The 25,026-nt window shown below is 48.9% G+C and overlaps 1 protein-coding gene across 2 annotated transcripts in view; it reads right to left on the bottom strand.

Moving 5' to 3' along the window:
- The window catches only part of XRCC1 (X-ray repair cross complementing 1), a 34,945-nt gene that overhangs the window by 7,975 nt on the left and 1,944 nt on the right, over positions 1-25,026 (bottom strand). Inside the window, exons 3-10 of one of the 2 annotated variants that reach the window (XM_073016349.1) lie at positions 11,517-11,627; positions 3,145-3,303; positions 2,100-2,174; positions 1,892-2,003; positions 1,476-1,585; positions 1,292-1,403; positions 478-736; positions 29-145 (exon numbers count right to left, since the gene is read on the bottom strand). In XM_073016349.1, the coding sequence (XP_072872450.1) occupies positions 29-145; positions 478-736; positions 1,292-1,403; positions 1,476-1,585; positions 1,892-2,003; positions 2,100-2,174; positions 3,145-3,303; positions 11,517-11,627 (1,055 nt within the window). The remainder of the gene's footprint in view (positions 1-28; positions 146-477; positions 737-1,291; positions 1,404-1,475; positions 1,586-1,891; positions 2,004-2,099; positions 2,175-3,144; positions 3,304-11,516; positions 11,628-25,026) is intronic. The other variant, XM_073016348.1, reaches the window with a different exon arrangement.

The raw sequence follows: 25,026 nt of genomic DNA, 5'->3' as shown, positions 1-25,026 counted from the left end.
AGCAGGGTTGGTGTGTGTGTGGCCTCACCTTCGGGAGGGCAGCCGCCGACGCATGCGGTGACAGTCCAGCACCCACTCCTTACGCACGATGCGGCCTCCCAGGCCTAGGACCTGGCTGTACTTGGGGGTGTTGGCAAAGGCACAGCTGGTGGGGGGCAGAAGTGAGGATGTCAGTTAGGTGTGATCTGAGGGGCAAAGGGAAATGAGAGAGACAGGGGAGACAGAGGGAGACAGAGAGAGAGAGAGAGAGAGAGATCGTGAGATCGAGGTGGGAGAAATAAAAAGAGGTTGGAGACCAAGGGAGAGATGCAAAAATCAGAGAGAAGACAAAGGCTACAGAGTGCAAGCGAGAAAGAAAGCGAGTGAGAGAGAGAGAAAGCATGCAGCAGAGTGGACACAGAGAAAGCACAAGGTGGAGGAGACACAGGAAGCTGAGGGAGAAACTGTAGCAGCACAGACAGTGAGGTGCAAGCCTACATGAGATGCGTGCTGTCCTGGGTCCAGTCTGGCCGGTACTTGGCCCCAAGCTCTAGGGCCTTATCTCGCAGCTCAGAGCGGAATGGGTTCTGGAAGCCACTCAGCACCACTACCACACCGTGAAGGATCTTCCCTAGCTCCTCTGGGCCAGCTCGGGGTCGTCTGGGCTCGGTGCCTTCTCCTCGGGGCTTGCCTGTCACTGCCCCCTGTGCTGGGGCAGGGACTGGGACTGCGGCTGGGGTACGAATGGGAGCTGGTACTGGAGAAGCCAAAGAGTAGATTCAGTTACCACCATTGGGACTCAACCCCCAGGCCCTCCTCCCTCAGACCCAGCAGTCCAGGCCCCAGCCTCTCCTCCCTCAGACCCAGAAATCCAGGCCCCAGCCCCTCCTCCCTCAGACCCAGGGGTCCAGGCCCCCAGCCCCTCCTTCCTCAGACCCAGGGGTCCAGGCCCCAACCTCTTCTCCCTCAGACCCAGGGGATTCAGGCCCCCCAACCCCTCCTCCCTCAGACCCAGGGGCCCAGGCCCCAGCCCCTCCTCCCTCAGACCCAGGGGTCCAGGCCCCAACCTCTCCTCCCTCAGACCCAGGGGTTCAGGCCCCCAACCCCTCCTCCCTCACACCCAGGGGCCCAGGCCCCAGTCCCTCCTCCCTCAGATTCAGGAATCCAGGCCCCCAGCCCCTCCCCCTCAGACCCAGGGGTCCAGGCCCCCAGCCCTTCCTCCCTCAGATTCAGGACAGCAGACTCCAGCCCCTCTTCCCCTAGGCCACAGGAGCACAGGCTCCTATGGGAACAAGGGATCTAGTTAGCTTACATTTAGGTCTCTTGGGAACAGATGGCGACAGCTGGGCTGGTGGTTTGCTGGGGGTCTTCTTTTCTTCTTGGTTCAAATCCAACTTCCTCTTCCCTTTGGGAGACTCCTGGGGCTGAGGGGATGGGGATGGGTTAGGCCTCCAGCTTCTCTCCTCCTCCACCCCACCAAAGTCTGATGATTTCACCTTGGAGGTGCTGCCTATGGCCCTGGAGACTGGAGAGGCTGAGGAGGCAGCACTAGAGGCCTGGAGGGTAGCAGCTGCATAGCTGGGTCCTGCCGGGTCGCTGGCTGTGACTATGAAGGCAGAAAGTGGATTCAGGATGAGAGGGCTGAGCCCCAAGACCCTTTCACTCCCATTTATGGGACACAGAGTACTGTTCCCAAATCCCACCCATGATCCAGGAGTCCCAGCCCCCAGACCCCTCATCCCTCAGGACACAAGAGGCCAGGCCCACCTTCCTCCACCCTGAGACCCCATACAGGACTGCACTACCCCCCTCCCTCAGACCCAGGAATCTGAGCCCCAGCCCCCTCTACCCTCAAACCCACGAGTCTAGGTCTCAACCCTACTCACTCAGGACCCAGGTTGTCCGAGCTCACCTGGGGATGTCTTGTTGATCCGGCTGAAGAAGAGAGCCCCCGGCCTCAAAGAGTTGGCACTCTCATCCTCCTCCTTCACACGGAACTGGCCGAGCTTGGTCACTGTCACCTTCTAAGGTCCCGCAAGTTCAGTGTTATAGGTGGGCTGCTGGCAGGTGGGGGTGGAGAGGCAGGGAGAAGGCCATGGGGAGCGACGGGTACAGCTTACCTGGGACGGGGCCTCTGCCTCATCTTTGTCTGGGGGGCTATGAAACCGTACAAAACTCAAGCCAAAGGGGGAGTCCTGGGAAAGGAGGGGTGGGAGTCAGGGAGTCTGGCCCAAGGACAGAGGCCAGGCTCAAAGACCTTTTCACTCAGGGAAACCCCTTCCTGGCTCTTTCCCTCTCATGAACACCCATGTTGAAGGAGGGGCCCTGGTGATGGTGATGACGATTATAGGATTTAGCTGTTGTGACTGAGCCCTAACTCTGAGTCTGGCTCCAAGCCCTTTTCACACATTAGCTCTTTGAGCAATTGGCAGAGTCTACTGGGTGTCCCAGCGAATCCACTGCCCTATGCACAAACTCCTGCCTGTGGAATGGGAGGGAGTGCTGCGTGCTACTTCCAGAACACAGAAGTGTTCCAGGCTCTCTCCTCCTCTGCCAGCTGGATGCAGAGCCAGAAAATGGGAGAAGCCTGGGTCCCTGCATGACCTCATAAGGAGAAGCCAGCTGACAGGCTAAACACTCCCCAGGACAGTTACTTGGGCAAGAAGCACACCTTTATTGTGTGGCATCATCACATACTCCAGTCTTACTGTTACCACAGCTTTTAGCATCCCCTAACCTACAGCAACCCTATAAGGATCAGGAAATGGAGGCCCAGAGAAGGTAAGTCACTTGCCCAAGATCACAAACCTAAAAAGTGGTATAGCCAGGATGTGAACTCAGTAATCAGACTCCAGATCTCCTGATGTTAACTACTAGGCCCACTCTACTAGGCCACCTCCCTAACAAGTCAGTTCCCCTCCTCCGATTGCCCTCTGAGATGCTACAGTTCACCCTTCCTAGATTCCCTCCAGGAGATGAAACTTCTCATTACAGGAAAGATTCCAAACCCATTTCGGGGAACGCACGGATCCAGTCTCCCCATAATCCCAAGGGACACCAGCTGTCTGCTCCTCCCAGCCCTAATGGCCCTCAGTGTTGAGCAGACTCAACATTGGCCCTTATTTCCCTCCTTGCCCAGGACCAAGGACTCTGCACCCTAGGTACCTTGCTGTAGGGCTGGCTACAGACAATTTTGACCCGGTCCCAGCGCTTCTCGGCGGCTGCCCGGACCAGCTTGTCAGGCCCAAACATGCGAACGCGGTTGGGGTTTGAGCCACTGCGGCTCTCAGAAGGGGACATGAAAGATGAGGTGACCAGAAGGACCTGGGGTGGGAGAAACCACAGTGAATGAGAACCAGGGCAGGTTGGTTTAGATGAGAACTTCTAGGGGCTGGGGAAGAGGGCACAGGGCCCATGCAGGGGACTAGGAGACACTAGAATGTAGCTTGGGCCTTGATGGCCCCAGACCCTTCCTTTGTTTCTGGGCCTTGAGTCAGTCCTGCCCTGACACAGGCCCCACAGGGATCTTTTCATCCTCCAGATGTGAGCGACCCTTATCTAAATTCTCCCATGGAGTCTTCCATATATCTGGCAATACAGCAGGCTACATGTCCTAAGGAACTTTCCCGGCAGGGAATACTTGGTAAACTGGAACAATATTCAAACACCTTTTGGAAATGTACAGGTGAGTCAGTGGAAAGGCAAGGGGAATTACTAGAGGCTGGAAATGAGAGAACAGAATCCAAAGAGTCAGAGGAGCTGCACTAAGTATTAAGTGATTGTTTCTCAGCTCAACCCTACCCTCTACAACTCATCTCTGTGATCTGGGCCTGCACTTGGTAAATCACGTTTCTGCTTCCCTAGCTGATCATGACCAGGCTCTGCCAATAGGGGGAGCGACAGAGAGAGGCTGCAAGGCTGCAGGAGGGAGGAGGGACCTGCTCCTCGTGCATTTGCAGATCCTGTGAGCATCACCCCCAGTTAAGCTTCAGCTTCTGCAGTGGTTCCTGCCTGCAGCAGCAGATGAATCCAGCTTGCAGTGTCCCAGTACCTCCAGAAACAGCCTCGTTCAGCCCCTCTCAGCAGCCGCTAGGGGAGAAAGCCCTCCTCAAATGATCTGAATTTCAGCTCCTGGGGCCCCACCTCCAAGTTTCCAAACATCTACGTTTTAACAATTCCTGCCCCTCTCTTTTGTTCCCCCAACCCTGGGAGTGGTAGCTACTCCCTGCTGATATGAAGCTTCTCCTTCATATCTTAGTCTTCCAGTAACACCTAGTTACTGGTTCTTTCTACTAAATTCTCTGTTAAAATAACTGGTGTGGTTTTAGTCTCCTGGCAGGACCCTGTCTGACCCGGCAGCACTAATGTTAGTAGTTTGTCATGGTGCTGATCTCAGGTGGCAAAAACTTGATTTTATTTATTATTTTTATTTTTTTAAGAAACAGGGTCTTTCTCTGTCACCCAGGCTAGAGTGTAGTGGTACGATCATAGCTCACTGCAGCCTCAACCTCCAGGGCTCAAGTGATTCTCCCACCTTGGCCTCTGAGTAGCTGGATCAAGAGATGCACAACACCACACCTGACTAATTTTTTATTTGTTGTAGAGGCAGGGTCTTGCTATGTTGCCCAGGCTGGTCCTGAACTCCTGGCCTCAAACGATCCTCTCACCTCAGCCTCCCAAAGCTAAGGAATTACACGCATAAGCCACCATACCCAGCTAGAACTTGATCTTTAAGGGTTATGCACTTGGTGGTGAAAGAGAACAAGAGAGAAAACCCAGGCTCCAAGCAAGGGAGAACGGCATCTCAGAGATCCTCACCACATTGCACAGAACTGAGGACTCCCCAAAGGCAATGCCCACACTAGTTAAATGAACAGGAAATGCACCTGTGGAAAGAGTCCCTGGGAGGCCTGTCTTGGCCTTAGCTTGGGGGGACACCAAAGAAAAGGTGAAAATTCTTCTCTGGAGAACTCCTCGCAAGTCTGTTCTCTCAAGGAATTTAGAGCAGAAATTCATGTTTGCAAACTGCATTGAAAAACTCAAGCTGAGGCCAGGCACGGTGGCTCACGTCTGTAATCCCAGCACTTTGGGAGGCCAAGGAAGGCAGATCACTTGAGATTAGGAGTTCAACATGGTGAAACCCCGTCTCTACTAAAAATACAAAAATTAGCCGGGCATGGTGTCAGGCGCCTGTTGTCTCAGCTACTCGGGAGGCTGAGGCAAGAGAATTGCTTGAACCTAGGAGGCGGAGGTTGCAGTGAGCTGAGATCACACCATTGCACTCAAGCCTGGGTGACAAGAGGCCAGGAGTTCGAGACCAGCCTGGCCAACATGGTGAAACCCCGTCTCTACTAAAAATACAAAAATTAGCTGGATGTGGTGGTGGGCACCTATAATCCCAGCTACTCGGGAGGCTGAGGCACAAGAATTGCTTGAACCCAGGAGGTGGAGGTGATGGTGAGCCAAGATTGCGCCACTGCACTCCAGCCTGGATGACAGAGCAAGACTCTGCCAAAAAACAAAAAACAAAACAAAACAAAAAGACTGGGCATGGTGTGGCTCACACCTGTAATCCTAGCACTTTGGGAGGCCAAGGTGGGTGGATCACGAGGTCAGGAGATCGAGACCATCCTGGCCAACATGGTGAAACCCCATCTCCACTAAAAATACAAAAAATTAGCTGGGCGTGGTGGTGCGTGCCTGTAGTCCCAGCTACTTGGGAGGCTGAGGCAGGAGAATCACTTGAACCTGGGAGGTGGAGGTTGCAGTGAGCCAAGATTGCGCTACTGCACTGCAGGCTGGTGACAGAGCGAGACTCCATGTCAAAAAAAAAAAAAAAAAAAAAAAAAACAAAGATGAATGTAGCCACTTTTGGTTGGGTATATTTTGTTACTGACTTAGTCACTTAGTCTCTTTTCTAACTGACATGCTGTGAAATTTATAAAATTGAACAATAACGCCTTTTGCTGAGAAAAACAGAACATAACCATAGCTCTTTTTGTGCGCAGCTGATTGTGCAAAGGAAACAAGAAAGACAATTATACAGAAGGGAAGCTTTCTCCCTGACCTTGACTATACTTATTTAGAAAAGGCCTGAATTTGGAGCTGACAGGGAAGCTGCATTTTCGGTGACTAAAAGGGGTAAGGCAAGCTGTGGTTGGCAGCTGCTATCCACATGAACTGAGATTTCCTCTGAGGGTTAGACCACTGGCTTCCTTGGCTTTAGGGCCTTGCAACTTGGGCTGAACCATGCTACCAGCTTCCCTGGTTCTCCAGCTTACAGACAGTCTATCATGGGACTTTGCAGCCTCCATAATCATGTGACCCAACTCTCGTAATCTCTTCTATCTATATCTATATCTATAAACTATTGCTTCTATCTCTCTGCAGCACCTTGACTAATACAACTACCCATTCCATCTTACTAGAAAGATAGCGAAGGTAAATAAACATTCACATACCAGATATGATAAAATTTTAGCTAAAAATGTACTTATTCTGTCTTTATCATTATAAAGTAGAATTCTGGCCAGGTGCAGTTGTCCATGCCTGTAATCCCAGCACTTTGGGAGGCCAAGCCGGGCAGATTGCTTGAGCCTGGGAGTTTGAGACCAGCCTGGGCAACATGGCAAAACCCCATCTCCACTAAAAATACAAAAATTAGCCAGGTACAGTGGCAGATGCCTGTAGTCCCAGCTACTCAGGAGGCTGAGGTGGGAGGATAACCTGAGCCTGGGGAGTTTGAGGCTACAGTGAGCCATGATCATGCCACTGGACTCCAGCCTGGGTGACAGAGTGAGACCCTGACTTAAAAAAAATAAGAAATAATAAAGTAGAATTTTGATCTAAATCCATTTGCCAAAAAAACACATAACCTTTTTTTTTTTTTTTTTTTTTTGCGACCGTCTCAGTTTGTCATCCAGGCTAAAGTGCAGTGGCATGCTCATAGCTCACTGCAGCCTCCACCTCCAGGGGTCAAGGGACCCTCCCACCTTAGCCTTCTGAGTAGCTGGGATTACTAGTATGCACCACCATGCCTGGCTAATGTTTTTATTTTTGGGACAGACAGGGTCTTGCCTTGATGCCTAGACTGGTCTCGAACTCCTGATTTCAAGTGATCCTCCTGCTTTGGCCTCCCAAAGCACTGGGATAACAGGCATGAGCCACTGCACTGCAGAAGTTTCATTTGTTAAGATGTACCTTGTAGAGCAGAAAAAGCACTTGATAAGATTCAATACACATTCATGGAAAACAAAACAAAAAAAGCTCTCAACAAACCAGAAATAGAAAAGAATTTTCTCAACCTAACAAAGGACATCTATAAAAAACAAACAACCTATAGCTAACACCATATTTAATGGTGAAGGACTCAACGCCTTCCCCCTAAGATCAGGAACAAAGCGAGGATGTCCACTTCCACCACTTCTATTCAACATTGCACTAGTCAGTGTGACAAGGTGAGAAAAAGAAAAAAGAAAACTATCTTTTTTCACAGATGACGTGATTGTCTATGCAGAAAATCCCAAGAGATCTAGACAAACTACAAGGTTTAGTAAGTGAAGGTCACAAGATGAGAAGTCAATATACAAAATCAACTGTATATTACACATCATTTCTGTGGTATTCTGGCCAAAGTGTGCAACCTAAATTAATCACAAGGAAACATCATATATTTTGTCTAGTAAGTGATATCTGACAAAATCACTGACCTCTACTCTTCAAAAACATCAAAGGCACACACCCAAAGTCACAGGAGCCTTCATTCCTTCCGTTCTCCCTCCCTCCCTCCTTCCCTTTTTTTTTTTTTGAGATGCAGTTTCACTCGTCGCCCAGGCTGGAGTGCAATGGTGCGATCTCGGTTCACTGCAACCTCTGCCTACCAGGTACAAACGATTCTCCATCTCAGCCCCCCAAGTAGCTCGGATTACAGGCCTGCGCCACTATGCCTGGCTATTTTTTTTTTTTTTTTTGTATTTAGTAGAGATGGGATTTCTCCATGTTAGTCAGGCTGGTCATGAACTGCTGACCTCAGGTGATCCACCCACCCCGGCCTCCCAAAGTGCTGGGATTACAGGTGTGCGCCACCCACGCCCAGCTTCTTTCTTTCTGTGATAGCGTTTTGATGTTGTTACCCAGGCTGGTCTCAAACTCCTGAGGTCAAGTGATCCACCCGCAGTGGCCTCCCAAAGTGCTAGGATTACAGGCATGAGCCACCACACCAGGCCTTCTTTTTATTATTATTATTATTATTTTTTTTTTTTTTTTGAGACGGAGTCTTGCTCTGTTGCCCGGGCTGGAGTGCAATGGCCGGATCTCAGCTCACTGCAACCTCTGCCTCCTGGGTTTACGCCATTCTCCTGCCTCAGCCTCCTAAGTGACTGGGACTACAGGCGCCCGCCACCTCGCCCGGCTAGTTTTTTTTTGTATTTTTAGTAGAGACAGGGTTTCACCGTGTTAGCCAGGTTGGTCTCGATCTCCTGACCTCGTGATCCGCCCGTCTCGGCCTCCCAAAGTGCTGGGATTACAGGCTTGAGCCACCGCGCCCGGCCCCTTCTTTTTATTTTTTAATAGAGACGGGGTCTCAGTATGTTGCCCAGGCTGGTCCCTAACTCCTGGGCTCAAGTGATCCTCCTACCTCAGCTTCTTAAAGTTCTCGGATTACAGGCGTGAGCCACTGTGCCTGGCCGTCACAGGAACTCTTTTTAATGAATGGAAACCAAGGAGATGTGACAAATCAATGCAATGCATGATTCTGCATTTTCTTTTGCTGTAAATAACATTATCGGGGCAATGAAGAAAATGTGAAGAAAGTCTGAGATCAGATGATATAGCACTGTATCAATGTTAATTTCCTAACTTTGTAATTGCACTGTAGTCAAGTAAGAAATGTCTCAGCTTTTAGGAAATACTCACTGGAGTATTCAGGGATAAAGGGGCATCATGCACATAATTTACGCTCAGTGCAGAAAAAAAATATGTTCATATTTGTTACCTTTGGGGAATATGAATGAAGAGTATATGGAGGCCGAGGCAGGCAGACTGCTTGAGCTTAGGAATTTGAGACAAGCCTGGGCCACGTGGCAAAACCCCATCTCTTCAAAAATACAAAAATCAGCTGGGCATGGTGGTGCAAGCCTGTAGTCCCAGCTACTTCAGGGGCTGTGGCAGGAGAATCACTTGAACCTGGGAGGCTGCAGTGAGCTGAGATCGTGCCACTGCACTCCAGCCTGGGTGACAAAGTGAGACTTCGTTTCAAAAAAAAAAAGAGTAGGCCAGATACATACGGTGGCTCACATGTGTAATCCTAGCACTTTGGGAGACCGCAGCAGGTGGATCACTTGACCTCAGGAGTTCAAGACCAGCCTGGGTAACATAGTGAAACCCCATTTCTACAAAATATATTTAAATATTAGCTGGGCATGGTGACTCCCACTAGCTACTTGGGGGGCTGAGGCAAGAGGATCACTTGAGCCCAGGAGGCAGACGTTGCAGTGGGCTGAGATCATCCCAGTGTACTCCAACCTGAGCAACAGAGTGAGACCCGCATCTCAAATAAATAAATAAACAAACAAACAAATAAAATGAAATATATGGTTTAAAAAAGAGACAGTTTGGCATTGGCATAAAGAAAAATACACATATCAATGGAACAGAGAAGAGAGTATAGAAATAAACCCACACATATTGTCAATTAATTCTCAACAAGGAGTCAAAATGATTCAATGAGAAAAGGGAAATCTTTTTTTTTTTTAAAGTATTTTCAGTCAGGTGCAGTGGCTCAGGCCTGTAATCCCAGTACTTTGGGATGCCGAGGTGGGAGGATCACTTTAAGCTCAGGAGTTCACGACTAGCCAGGCAATGTAGGGAAACCCCATCTCTACAAAAATTTTTTTTTTGTTTTGAGATGGAGTCTCGTTCTGTCACCCAGGCTGGAGTGCAGTGGCACGATCTCGGCTCACTGCAAGCTCCGCCTCCTGGGTTCATGCCATTCTCCTGCCCCAGCCTCCCCAGTAGCTGGGACTACAGGCGCCCACCACCATGCCTGGCTAACTTTTTGTATTTTCAGTAGAGACAGGGTTTCACTGTGTTAGCCAGGATGGTCTCGATCTCCTGATCCACCCGCCTCGGCCTTCCAAAGTGCTGGGATTACAGGCGTGAGCCACCACGCCTGGCCAAATTTTTTTAAAAAATTAGCCGGGCATGGTGGCTCACACCTATAGTCTCAGCTACTCAGGAGGCTGGGGCTGGAGAATCCCTTAGGCCTGGGAAATGGAGGTTGCAGTGAGCCAAGATCATGTCACTGTACTCCAGCCTGAGCAACAGAATGAGACTCTGTCTCAAAATAAATAAAATAAATCAGCATTGTCAACAAACATATAAAAAAGATACAGAAAAGGGCCAAGCATAAGGGTCTTTATAAGAAAGGAGGGCTGAGTGTGGTGGCTCATGCTTATAATCCCAGCACTTTGGGAGGCTGGGGTGGGTGGATCGCTTGAGCCCAGGAGTTTGAGACCAGCCTGGGCAACACAGTGAAACCCTGTCTCTACAGAAAATAACAAAAGTTAGCCAGGAGTGGTGGTGTGCACCTGTAGCCCCGGCTACTTGGGAGGCTGAGATGGGAGAATCACTTGAACCTTGGAGGCAGAAGTTGCAGTAAGCTGAGATCATGCCACTGTACTCCAGCCTGGGCAATGGAAATGAAATCCTGTCTCAAAAATAAAAAAAGTAAAAGAAAGATGGGCGCAGTGGCTCACGCCTGTAATCCCAGCATATAGGAGGCTGAGGAGGGCAGATCAGGAGGTCAGGAGTTCGAGACCAGCCTGGCCAATATGGTGAAACCCCGTCTCTATTAAAAATAATAAAAAAAAAAAAGTTAGCAGGGCATGGTGACAGGCACCTGTAGTCCCAGCAACTCAGGAGGCTGAGGTAGAAGAATCACTTGAACCCAGGAGGCAGAGGTTGCAGTAAGCCGAGATCGCGCCACTGCACTCACTCCAGACTGGGCGACAGAGTGAGACTCTGTCTCAAAAAAAAAAAAAAAAAAGAAAAAAAAAAGAAGGCAAGAGAGTCAGAGTTGGAGAAGTGACAATGGAAATGGAAGCAGGCATTAGAGGGACAGGAGTGCTGGCTTTGATGAAGGAAGGGCCACAAGCTGAGGAGGGCAGATGGACTCTAGAAGCTGAAATAGGCAAGGAAATGGATTCTCCCCTAGAGCCTCCAGAAGGAACACGGCTCTGCCCACACCTAGATTTTAGCCCAGTAAGAGTGATTTTAGACTTCTGACTTCCAGAACAGTCAGATAATACATTTGTGTCACTTTAAGCCATGATCCAAACTTGCTCTCTTCCCTGATGTGCAGTTTACCGCCCCATGTCTGCCTTCTGTCTCCTCCGTACACTGGTGATCCTCCAGAGGGCAGCAATCAGGTGTGACTCACATCTGCCCCATGTCTTCCCAGCCCCAGCCCCTGGAGGAGACGGTGATGCGGGCATGAGGGGCAGAGGTCAGTATGGGATCCATCTCATAGCCCTGCTTACCTCATAGTCTTGCTCCCCAGCGCCTCCAGCTGAACTGCCCACCAGCACCTCCACGAAAGCTGAGCCATCGTTCCCAATGTCCACACTGTGTATCTGCTCCTCCTTCTCCAACTGTGGGCAGAGAGAGAGGCCACTGTCAGTGCCTGCTCTGCCCCTGGGCTCACCGTGGGACCTCAGGATGAATCTCCTTTGGATCACCATGTCCCTGTAACGTCAACTCTGTGAGGGGGCACACCAGGGTTGACTGGTGCCATGTGTCCCCTCCACGCAGCATAGGGTATGGCATGGAGCAGGAATTGACAAAACAGTCACTGAATGAATGCATACGCCCCCACCCCACACATACCTGCTTCCCTGACCTCTCCAGACTCCACCACGTCAGCCTATCACACGCCACCATGGAGCTCTCCTTGGTAAGCACTTGTCAGAGTTATAACTTTATTCGAATCATCATGCAGACAAACAGCACATGTCACCCCTCACCCACAATTGCAGAGGACTCCAGGAAACCTCCCTGAGAGCAGGGGCTTCGTCCAATCTTGCTCACCACTAGTTCCTGGGTTTGAATACCAGCTCTGCTGCACACTAGCTGTATGACCATGCCAGTTAACCTTTTGGAGCCTCAGTTTTCTCACCTGTAAAATGGGAATGACCACCATATCTAGGATCATGCACATAAATAATGGCCACAGGGCATGGTGAGGAGTAGGCAATTAACCACTGTCAGTCAGGAGGTATTATTAGTCAGTGCTTGACAACTCTTTGTTGAAAGAAGAAAAGAGCTACCTATAGGAGGCCTCATCTCAAAGGATCTGCCATTCCGGTCTGACAGATGAAGATGCAGAAAGCCATGTGGGCCATGTGGGCATGGGAGGCAGTTAGGTTGAGGCAAGTGTCCTACCTTCCAGTTTGGGGCTCTTTTATTAGGATCCTAGAATGACACATTATTGCAACTCTCAAAGGTACCTAGGCCAGGTGCAGTGGCTCAAGCCTGTAATTTCAGTACTGTGGGAGGCCAAGGCAGTGGATCACTTGAGGCCAGCCTGGCCAACATGGCAAAACCCTTCTCTACTAAAAATATAAAAATTAGCCGGGCATGGTGATGCATGCCTGTAGTCCCAGTTATTCAAGAGGCTGAGGCATGAGAATCTCTTGAACCTGGGAAGCAGAGGTTGCAGTAAGCAGAGATCGTGCCACTGCACTCCAGCCTGGTTGACAGAGCGAGACTCTGTCTCAAAAAAAAAAAAAAAAAACCAGGTACTGAGTCCACCACCCTACACTGCCCTCTCCTCCCCGTGGTGATGACAGATGCTCCAGTCTGCTCCGTTGCCTCCCTGTCAGATCATCTAGACATCACCTGTACACTGCTATCAACAGGAACACTACTGTATGGGAGGAGGGAGCCTGGACTTGGAGTGAGGTAGGCCTGGGCTCAAATGCAGCAATGCCATTTCCAACCTGTACAACCTTGGGTGACATAGTCAACGTCTCTGTGAGGCAGTTTCCTCATGTGCAAAAAGGGAAGATGGTCATAACAACCCTCCTTCCTTGGCCAGGCACAGTGGCTCACGTCTGTATAACCAGCACTTTGGAAGGCTGAGGTGGGAGGATCACTTGAGGCCAAGAGTTCAAGACCAGCCTGGGCAACATAGCCAGACCTTGTCTCTACAAAAAATACAAAAATTAGCCAGGCATGGTGGCATATACCTGCGGTCCCAGCTACTCAGGAGGCTGAGGCGGGAGGATCACTTGAGCCAGGGAAGGTCAAGGCTGCAGTGAGTCGTGCTCGTATCACTGTACTCTGGGCGACAGAGTGATGAGACCTTGTCTCCAAAAAAAAACTTACCCTCCCTCTGAAGTAAGTTGAGATGACACACAGAATTAACAACTATAACCACAACTGCGGCCAACATCTGAGTGCACTCAGTGCTCCTGGTATGCCAGACTCTTGCTAATAATACATGTATCTACTCTCCTGCAACGGCTCTGCCAGGCAGTTGCTATAATTATCTCCATCTTACACATGAGCAAACGGAGGCAGGAAGTGATTATGTAACTTCACAGCTGGTGGGTGGCAAAGCCGGACCGGAACCCAGAAAGGCTGGCGACAGTCCATGCGTGCTCCCCCATCACACCACTAATGTGCTGGAAAAGGAAGATGGTGCTGGAGGAAGGGCCTGCCTAAGGCTAAGGCCGGCAGACCTCCTGCTGACTCCCCTGCCTCCACCGCCACTCCCAGCCCTGAGCCCTGGGCAGTGTACAGTGCTGCCTGGGCTCATGAGAAGTCCCAGTCTGGGCCGGGTGCGGTGGCTCACACTTGTAATCCCAGCACTTTGGGAGGCTGAGACAGGTGAATCGCTTGAGGTCAGGAGTTTGAGACTAGCCTGGCCAACATGGTGAAACCCCGTCTCTACTAAAAATACAAAAATTAAAATTAGCCGGGCATGGTGGTGAGCGCCTGTAATCCCAGCTACTGGGGAGGCTGAGGCAGGAGAATCACTTGAACCCGGGAGGCGGAGGTTGCAGTGAGCCGAGATTGTGCCACTGCACTCCAGCTTGGGCAATGGAGCGACACTCTGTCTCAAAACAAAACAAAACAATAACAACAACAAAAAAAAAAAAAAAAACAAGAAGTCCCAGTCTGACTGCTTAGCCTCTGGCCAGGCTTTGTGACTCTTCACCAGCCACAACAGCCTCCCTTCTGTGCCAAGAACAGTCTGGCTCCTTCCCACCTCAGGGCCTCTGCACCTGCCAATCCCTCTGTCTGGACCACTTTTCTCTCAAACATACCCATAGCTGGGTAAAAGTTTGCCTTCTGTGCTTCAGGTGCCCACTCAGATGTCACTTCAGACCATAAGTAGACTACCTCGCCCCCTACCCGGTGCCACTCTCTATCTCCCTACCCGACTTTACTTTTCTTCATGTTTACTGCCTGGTGTTACATAGTTACATCTTTTTTGTTTGTATTTGTCTAGCATCTGTCTCTCCCGCTAGACTTTTAAGCTCCACGAGAGCAAGGACAATGTCTGAGTTGCTCCCTCCTGTGTCCCCAAGGCCAAGAACAGTGTCTGGTCCTTCCCAGCTCTGCTGATTTCCTGCTGTGTGATCCTGGAGCAAATGGTTTCATTTCACCCCTTGTGCCTCAGTTTCTGAACCTGTGAAATGGGGACAGTAACAACGCCTACCTCATAAAGTTGTTGAGAACATTCAAATTCATACCAAGAATGAGAAATAACATACCAAGTGCCTGGAATACCGCCTGGCACAGAGCAAACACTATATAAATGTCAGCTGTGAATATCATTAACACAGCAGGCCTCTAGTGCATTCCCAGTGGATGGGCAGACAGACGCAGAAGAGGCCCCCAGCGACCGTTTGCAGAAGTTACTACTCAAGAGTTACTAAGCTGTAACTCTGGCTCTGTCCTTCCTTACTAGGTGGCCCTGTAGAACCCCTTCTCTGATGCTTGCTTGGGTGTCCCATCTGTCACAAGAGGATCATCATGGCTAACATTTTCAGATTCTCACCATGTGCCAAGTGCTTGGTGTATGAGTTTCCTGTTACTGTTGTACAAATTAGCAGAAACTTCGTGGCTAAAAACAACACAAATTTGGCCAGGCGCAGTGGCTCACGCCTGTAATCCCAGAACTTTGGGAGACCAAGGCAGGCAGATCACCTGAGGTCGGGAGTGCGAGACCAGCCTGACCAACATGCAGAAACTCCGTCTCTATTAAAAATACAAAATTAGCCAGGCGTGGTGGTCCATACCTGTAATCCCAGCTACTCGGGAGGCTGAGGCAGGAGAACTGCTTAAACCTGGGGGCCGTAGGTTGCAGTGAGCTGAGAGCGCACCACTGTATTCCAGCCTGGGCAACAAGAGCGAAACTCCATCCTCCCCCCAAAAAAAAACCCACAAATTTGTTATCTTACAGATGTGGAGGTCAAAAGTCTGAAACTGGGCCTTACAGAGCTAAAATCTAGATGCGGCGGGGCTGCGCTCCTTCCTTCCGGGAGCGTTAGAGGAGAATATGACTCCTTGCATGTTCAGCTTCTCGAGGCCACCTGCCTTCCTTGGCTCACAGTCCCTTCCTCGTCTTCAAAGCCGCTGAAAGCGCTGGCATCACTCCAGGCTCTGCTTGCATCTTCACAGCTCTGGTTCCAGCACTCTTGCCTTCCTCTTTCCCTTATAAAGCTTCTGGGGGTTACATGAGGTCCACCGGATAACTCAGGGCACTCTCCTCATCTCAAGATCCTTAATTTAATCAAACCCACAAAGCTCCTTTGGTCATTAAAATATTTCCAGGTTCTGGGGACGAGGACATGAATATCTTTTGAGCGCCACCGTTCTGTCCACCACACTTGGCTAAGCATGCACCAGGCATCACTGAAGCCTCAAAACCACTTTAAGTAGAAGGGTCTGTTACGACTCCAGTTTCACAGATGGGAAAACTGAGGCTCAGACAGGTTAAATCAATAGCTTACATGGCACACAAGCTAATAACTAGCAGAGTACTTCGGACCCAACTGCCTGACTGCAAAGCACTGTCCAATACCACCACTGTTCTCAACTCCTTTCCTTCCATCCCTGAGTCAAACTCAACATCTTTACCTCTCCCACAATATTAAGCACGGCTCCTAAATCTGGTAGGATGGAGATGCTTGTATTTTAAATGAATGATTTCTACTGCATATATAACTATTTTTACTTTAAACATGCACAGGCACTCCCTGACATTTCTTCTTCATATATAAAAAAACTCCTGGCTAGGAGCAGTGGCTCACGCCTATAATCCCAGCACTGTGGGAGGTGGAGGCGGGAGAATCACTTGAGGCCACGAGTTCAAGACCAGCCTGGCCAACATAGCAAAACCCTGTCTCTACCAAAAATACAAAAAGTTAGCTGGCTGTGGTGACATGCACCTTGATAGTCGCAGCTACTCAGGAGGCATGAGAATTACTTGAACCTGGGAGGTGGAGGTTGCAGTGAGTTGAGATGAGCCACTACACACCAGCCTGGGCAGGTGACAGAGTGAGACTGTCTCAAGAGAAAAAAACAACAGGCTGGGCACGGTGGCTCACACCTGTAATCTCAGCACTTTGGGAAGCCAAGGCAGGCAGATCACTTGAGGCCAGGAGTTCAAGACCAGCATGACCAATATGGTAAAACCCTTTTTCTACTAAAAATATAAAAATTCTCCAGGCATGGCCAGGTACAGTGGTTCACGCCTGTAATCCCAGCACTTTGGGAGGCTGAGGCAGATGGATCACCTGAGGTCAGGAGTTCGAGACCAGACTGGCCAACATAGAGAAACCTCGTCTCTACTAAAAATGCAAAAAATAGCTGGATGTAGTGGTGCACACCTGTAGTCCCAGCTACTCGGGAGGCTGAGGCAGGAGAATCTCTTAAACCCAGGAGGTGGAGTTGTAGTGAGCCGAGATTGCACCATTGCACTCCAGCCTGGCCAACAAGTGAAACTCCATCTCAAAAAATAAAGAAATAAAAATAAAAAAATTAGTCAGGCGTGGTGGTGTGCACCTGCAATCCCAGCTACTCAGGAGGCTGGGTGACACAGCAAGACTCTGTCTCAAAAAAAAAAAAAGTAAAAAAAATACTTTAAAAAATTCTGATAAAAATGTTTATACATAGAGGCTGCAGGTGGTGGCTCATGCCTATAATCCCAACACTTTGGGAGGCCGAGGCAGGTGGCTCACTTGAGCCAGGAGTTCAAGACCAACCTGGGCAACACGGCAAAACCCTGTCTCTACTAAAAACAGAAAAATTAGTTGGGCATAGTGGCATGCGCGTATAGTCCCAGTTACTCAGGAGGCTGAGGCAGAAGAATCACTTGAACCTGGAAGGCAGAAGTTGCAGCGAGCCGAGATCATGCCACTGTACTCCAGCCTGGGCGACAGAGCGGACTCCATCAAAAAAAAAAAAAAAAAAAAAAGGGGCTGGGCACAGTGGCTCACGCCTGTAATCCCAGCACTCTGGGAGGCCGAAGAGGGTGGATCATGAGGTCAGGAGTTCAAGACCAGCCTGGCCAAGACGGTGAAACCCCTTCTCTACTAAAAATACAAAAATTAGCCAGGCATGGTGGCGGGCGCCTGTAATCCCAGCTACTTGGGAGAGTGAGGCAGAAGAATTGCTTGAACACAGGAAGTTGAGGTTGCAGTGAGCCGAGATTGCACCACTGCACTCCAGCCTGGGCAACAGAGCAAGACTCAATCTCGAAAAAAAAAAAAGTTATGGCCGGGCGCAGTGGCTCAAGCCTGTAATCCCAGCACTTTGGGAGGCCGAGATGGGTGGATCACGAGTTCAGGAGATCGAGACCATCCTGGCTGACACAGTGAAACCCCGTCTCTACTAAAAAATACAAAAAACTAGCCGGGCGAGGTGGCGGGCGCCTGTAGTCCCAGCTACTCGGGAGGCTGAGGCAGGAGAATGGCGTGAACCCGGTTGGCGGAGCTTGCAGTGAGCTGAGATCTGGCCACTGCACTCCAGCCTGGGCCTCAGAGCGAGACTCCGTCTCAAAAAAAAAAAAAAAAAAGTTTATATACACATGGAAACAACCCAATAAATATCTATCAATTGCTGAATGGATAAACATTGTACAATATATTTATGGAATATCATTCAGCTATTAAAAAACAATGAAGTTGTGATATATGCCACAACATGGATGAACCTCAGAAACATTATGCAAAGTGTAACAAGGTTAAGTGTAAAAGACCACATATACATTTATAAGTCCAGAATAAGCAAATCCAGAGAAGCAGAAAGTAGATCAGTGGTTGCCAAGGGCAACAACGGGGAGAGAATAAGAAGTGACTGCTAATGGTTATGTGGTTTCTTTTTGGAGTGATGAAAATATTCTGAATTAGAGAATGGAGATGGTTGAAGAACATTGTCAATAAGCTGGAAAAAAAAAAAAAAAAAAACCTGAAATGTGCACTTTATTTATTTATTTTTGCTTTTTGTTGAGACAGAGTCTCGCTCTGTTGCCCAGGCTGGAGTGCAGCAGTGCGATCTCAGCTCATTGCAACCTCTGCCTTCCGGTTCAAGTGATTCTCTTGCCTCAGCCTCCCGAATAGCTGGGACTACAGGCACGCACCACCACCCCCGGCTACTTTTTGTATTTTCAGTAGAGATGGAGTTTCATCATGTTGGCTGGTCTTGAACCCCTGACCTCAAGCAATCCACCTGTCTCAGCCTCCCAAAGTGCTGGGATTATACAGGTGTGAGCCACCACATCTGGCTGAAATGTGCACTTTAAATGGCTAAGGCTAAAACAGTAAATTTTATGTGAATTTTATCTCAAAATAAGAGATGAGTGCTCAGTATGTATCAGCTGTGAGGATAAGGACACAAGATGACTATCATCTGTGGCCTGAGTTCGTGTGCATGCACCTTTCTCAGGGAGACACAGTTCATGATATGAACTGTTCCTGAAACAAACATGGCACAGGAAGGCAAAGTTCCTGAGAGATATATTGCTAAAAAATTGTTCCACATTGATGAAATGCAATCTTTTTTTTTTTTTTTTTTTTTGAGACAGAGTCTTGCTTTGTCACCCAGGCTAGAGTACAGTGGCACGATCTCGGCTCTCTGCAACCTCCACCTCCTGGGTTCAAACAATTCTCCTGCCTCAGCCTCCCGAGTAGCTGGGATTACAGGCGCCCGTCACCAGGCCTGTCTAACTTTTACATTTTTAGTAGAGACAGGGTTCCACCATCTTGGCCAGGTTGGTCTTGAACTCCTGACCTCGTGATCCACCCGCCTCAGCCTTCTAAAGTGCTGGGATTACAGGCGTGAGCCACTGCGCCCAGCCATGAAATGCAATCTTATGCATCATTTAAAAGGATAAGGTAGGCCACACACGGTGGCTGACACCTGTAATCCCAACACTTTGGGAGGCCAAGGCAGGAGGATCACTTGAGGTCAGGAAGTCAAGACCAGCCTGGCCAACATAGGGAAACCTCATCTCTACCAAAAATACAAAAAGTAGCCAAGCCTGGTGGCATGTGCACCAGCCTGGGCGAGACAGCAAGATTCTGTCTCAAAATAAATGAATGAATGAATGAATGAATGAATGAATGAATGAATGAATGAGGTAGAAATTTATGCAGTGTGCATCTCCAAAATACACTGTTACTTGAAAAACACACACAAGGGAACAGTGTATATACCATGCATTTTTTAAAACGGGATGGAGGGGGTAGGTATATATGCTTGTATGTGTACAGAATGACCCAGGAAGACCACCCAAAAAAACTGCTAATGCTGGTTGCATCAGGAGAGAAGAATGAGGGAGCAGGAGTTGGAAAGGAGGCAGGGAGGGATGGAAAGGGTGAGGGGAGATTTTCTTTTTAGTGTATACCCTTTTGCCCCTTTTGAATTTCGCACTATATGCATATAATACCCATTCAGAAAGCAAATATAATAAAATCACAATGGCCAGGTCTTGTGGCTCTGTCTGTAATCCCTGTAATCCCAGCTATGCAGGAAGCTGCCTTCAAAAAGCTTAAAAAAAAAAAAAAAAAAAAAATTAGTTGGGTGTGGTGGTGTGCACCTATAGTCCTAGCTACTCAGGAGGCCAAGTTGGGGGATCACTTGAGATCAACAGTTCAAGACCAGCCTCGGCAACATAGTGAGACTCCATTTAAAAAAAAAAATCAAATATAAATAAATAAAACCATAATGTTAACTCAATACAACCAAATACTATACAGAAATGACAATAGGCCAGGCGCAGTGGCTCATGTCTGTAATCCCAAGGATTTAAGAAGCTGAGGCAGGAGGAATGCTTGAGCCCAGGAGTTCAAGACCAGCCTAGACAATACAGTGAGACCCCATCTCTGCAAAAAAAGACAAAAATTAGCCTGGAGAAGTGGCACATGCCTGTAGTCCCAGCTATTCAGGAGGCTAAGGTGGGAGGACCGCTTGAGCCCGGGAGGTTGAGCCTGCAGTGAGCAGAGATGGTGACACTGCACTCCAGCCTAGGTGACAGAATGAGCCCCTATCTCAAAAAAAAAAAAAAAGAAAGGCTGGGCGCGGTGGCTCAAGCCTGTAATCCCAGCACTTTGGGAGGCCGAGACGGGTGGATCACGAGGTCAGGAGATCGAGACCATCCTGGCTAACACGGTGAAACCTCGTCTCTACTAAAAAATACAAAAAAACTAGCCGGGCGACATGGCGGGCGCCTGTAGTCCCAGCTACTCGGGAGGCTGAGGCAGGAGAATGGCGTAAACCTGGGAGGTGGAGCTTGCAGTGAGCTGAGATCCGGCCACTGCACTCCAGCCTGGGTGACAGAGCAAGACTCCGTCTCAAAAAAAAAAAAAAAAAAAAAAAAAAGACAATAGGAGTTGGGCACAGTGGCTCATGCCTGTAATCCCAGCACTTTGGGAGGCTGAGGCAGGTGGATCACTAGAGGTCAGGAGTTCGAGACCAGCCTGACCAACATGGTGAAAACCTGTCTCTACTAAACACAAAAAATTAGCCGGGCGTGGTGCTGCATGCCTGTAATCCCAGCTACTTGGGAGGCTACTTTGGGAGGCTGAGGCAAGATAATCACTTGAACCTGGGAGGCGGAGGTTGCAGTGAGCTGAGATTGTGCCATTGCACTCCAGCCAGGACAACAAGAGTGAAACTCCATCTCAGAGAGAGAAAAGACAAACAAACAAAAAAAATCACAATAAACCATCTGCAGCTACACTCAACGACATAGATGAAATGAACAAACATAACAAGGGAAGCCAGACAAGAAAAGTTTATACCACACGATTCCATTTTGTACGCAATTCAAAATTAGGCAAAATGAATCCATGCTGTTAACAATCAGGACAGTGGTCACCCTTGCAGGGGTACTGACAGGAAGAACCTGAGGGAACTGCTGGGGGCTAGGCATGTTCTGTGGCTCTGTGCTGCATCTGGGTGTGGAGTAGACAGGGCTGCAGTTTGCGAAGAGTCACTGAGCTCTATGCTTACTTACACCTTCACTTCACTCTATGTATGTTACACGTCAAAAAACAGTAAAAACAAATTTAAAACACCACAGTGGCAAACTGAATGACTAGAAAACCAATGACAATCAAAAATGACCATAGGCCCTACTGCTGATGAACATTTCTTCTAAAAATGACACACCTCCAGTGACACACAGGAGTTATATCTGGGTCTTATCCAAGCCACCCCTCCAGCCCAGGAGTAGTTAGCAAAGAGGTTGGCATTTCCCTCTGGGAGCAGGTGATGAGCTGGCAACAGAGCCTTCTGTGGCTACTGCAAACAATCAGGTGTGTGGGGCTGTCATAAGCAGATGGCTAAGCCCCATGTGGTAAGATCCAGATGTTGCATAATAATGATTAGAGGAGAAAATGCAGGGTAGTAGAAGAACCCACAGATGTGGCCAGGTGCAATGGCTCATGCCTGTAATGCCAGCACTTTGGGAGGCCAAGGCAGGAGGACTGCTTGAGCCCACGAGTCCGAGACCAGCCTGGGCAACACAGTGAGATCCCACCTCTACGAAAAATTTTTTAAATTAGCTGGACCTGGTGGCACGCACCTGTAGTCCCAGCTATTCATGAGGCTGAGGTGGGAGGATTGCCTGAGCCCAGGAGGTTGAGGCTACAGTGAGCCATGACTTTGCAACTGCACTCCAACCTGGGCAAGAGAGTGAGACCTGTCTCAAAACATAACAAAACAACCCAGAGATAAGGTTGCTGCCTTGGTGGCCAGAAATTTCTACCTTATCAGTTACGTCAAAATAATCAAAATTAGCATTTGATGAATCCAGAGTAACCCCATATATTAGTCATTGACAGATGCAAGCAGTCATTCTAAAGAGTCTCTGACGTGGAATAAGTTAACAAAATAACTGTTGCAATGCTGGTCTCCCACTCCTGTGTGTGGACCCTGCAGTTGATGGTCAACATGGAGCCAGCAGGATCCTGTGAAGGCCTAAGGCAGATCCTGTCCCTCCTGTGCTCGGAGCCCTCCAGTGGCTCCTATCTCACCCGGAGTAAAAGCTCAAGTCTTTTCAATGGCTTTCCAGGCCTTAAGTGGTTTTTTAGGGGCTCCCAGTCCCACCCTGTTACCTCATCTCCTACCTCTCTCCCCCTGGCTGACTCCACCCCAGCCACACTGCCCTCTTTGCTGTCACAAGCCAGCTTCAGAGTCTTTTCCCTAGATACATACATAGCTCATGTTGCTCAAATGTCCCCTTTTCAGGGAGGCCTTCCCCGATCCTATTATTGAAATAAAAATCCTTGCCATGCTCCAGCTCCAGCTGGGGCACTCTCATTCCCCTTCCTTAAGTTCCTCCATAGCACTCATCATCCAACATATGTTTTACTGACTCATTTGTCAGTCTTTCCCTACTAACGTGAAAGCTCCACAAGACTGAATTTCTTTTGTTTTTAAGAGACAGCATCTTGCTCTGTTGCCCAGGCTGGAGTGCAGTGGTGCCATCATAGCTCACTACAGCCTTGATCTTCCAGGCTCAAGTGATCCTCTCGCCTCAGCCTCCGGAGTAGCTGGGACCACAGGCATGGGCCACCACACTTGACAAATTTTTGTATTTTTAGTAGAGATGAGGTTTCCCTGTGTTGCCCAAGCTGGTCTCGAACTGCTGGGCTCAATGACCCTTCACCTTGGCCTCCCAAAGTGCTGGGATTATAGGCGTGAGCTGCTGCACCCCACTGACAGTGAATATTTTTTGTCTTCTGCTGTGTACTGCTATATTAAAACAGTGCTTGGCCCACAGAAAGCACTTAATAAATACTTGACTAAATAAATGAGTGAATGAACAAATAAATCCACCACCTACCCCCGAGTCTATAGGTTCTTTCCCTGCACTGACAACTTCCACATTCTGTCTCCAGCTCCACATGTGATCCCTAACTGCCTCCTGGATGCCACCCCTTGACTATCCCAAAGTCACATCAAACCTGGACATCCCAATTGAAACACATCACCTTCCCAAGCTGCTCCCTCTGGGGTCTACCATGTTGGTGACAGCTGCAATACTCCCTCAGTCTCTCCCAGGCCAGGGACAGATTCTGTCTCTTCTGCCTCCAGTCACTCTGTTTCCACAGCAACTGGGGTAACAGAATGAAATGTGATTTCACTGGAGTCACCTGATCATAAGAGAGCCCAGCGGAATCATCACCCAGTAAGTAATAAAAACACGAATCCCTCCCTCTACACAAACACCTACTTGTTGACAGAGCACTTGTACATACATTATGTCACCGAATTTTCACAACTCCTGCTTGGATGTCATTATTCCCAGACATGAGAAAACAGGTTAGAGAAATTAAACAATTTGCTTGAGGTCACCGAGTAAGAGGAAGAGCTGGGGGCTTGAATCTAGGTCCTAAGACTAAAACTGTCAGCAACCTGTACCTATCACAGTTTAAAAGACTGAGGTCGGGTACAGTGGCTCACACCTATAATCTCAACATTTTGGGAGGCCAAGGTGGGTGGATCACTTAAATTAGCATTTGGTGCTAATTTGCCTTGAACTCCTGAGGTCAGGAGTTCGAGACCAGCCTAGCCAACATGGCGAAACCCAGTCTCTACTATAAATACAAAAATTAGCCAGGCATGGTGGCACATGCCTATAAATTCCAGCTACTCAGAAGGCTGAGGCATGAGAATCACTTGAACCTGGGAAGTGGAGGCCATTAGTTGACAGGTGCTAAACATTGACATCAATTGGGATGGACTAGATGACGTTACAGTAACAAAGGAGTCCCTAATCTCAGTGGTTTGAAACCACAAAGTTGTATTAACTTACACTGTAATAATGCTGTGTAACAAATCATCCTAAAACTGAGACTTTTTTTTTTTTTGAGAGAGAGTCTCACTCTGTCTGCCAGGCTGGAGTGCAGTGAAACCATCACAGTTCACTGCAGCCTCAACCTTATGGGCTCAATCGATCCTCCTCACTCAGCCTCCCTAGTAGCTGGGACTACAGGCATGCGCCACCACGCCCAGCTATTTCTTCTATTTTTTTGTAGAGACAGGGTTTCCCCATGTTACCCAGGCTGGACTCAAACTCCTGGGTTCAAGCGATCCACCCACCTCAACCTCCCAACATGAAAACTGAGCTTACACCAACAAGCATTCTTCTAAGAGTTCATGGGATGGCTGCTTGGCTGCAGTTTGGAAGGATTCAGGTCTCTTCCATGAGATTTCAGTTTTCTGGGATCAGCAGTAACCTGACAAATGTTCTCATGGCAGATCACGGGAGCACAAAACCCAAGTGCATTTAAGGCCCTTGCTGAAGTCAGATGTGCTGAAATTCCGTTAAGTAAATCATATGGTCAAACCCATCAATGGAGCAGGGAAATATACTCCCCCTCCAGCGGGAGGGAGAGGAGTGGATATTTGCTGAATGACTGCCCATTCACAAAAGGTTAATTTTTCCTTCATGCTAGCACTATCCACAGAGTGTTCTGCTCCTTATAGTCATAAACCAGCCCCCAGGCCAGGAACGATGGCTCACACCTG

This window comes from Chlorocebus sabaeus, chromosome 6 (genome assembly GCF_047675955.1).
Source record: "Chlorocebus sabaeus isolate Y175 chromosome 6, mChlSab1.0.hap1, whole genome shotgun sequence".
In the NCBI taxonomy this organism is placed as follows: Eukaryota; Metazoa; Chordata; class Mammalia; order Primates; family Cercopithecidae; genus Chlorocebus; species Chlorocebus sabaeus.
This window is presented reverse-complemented; position numbering and strand designations above follow the sequence as displayed.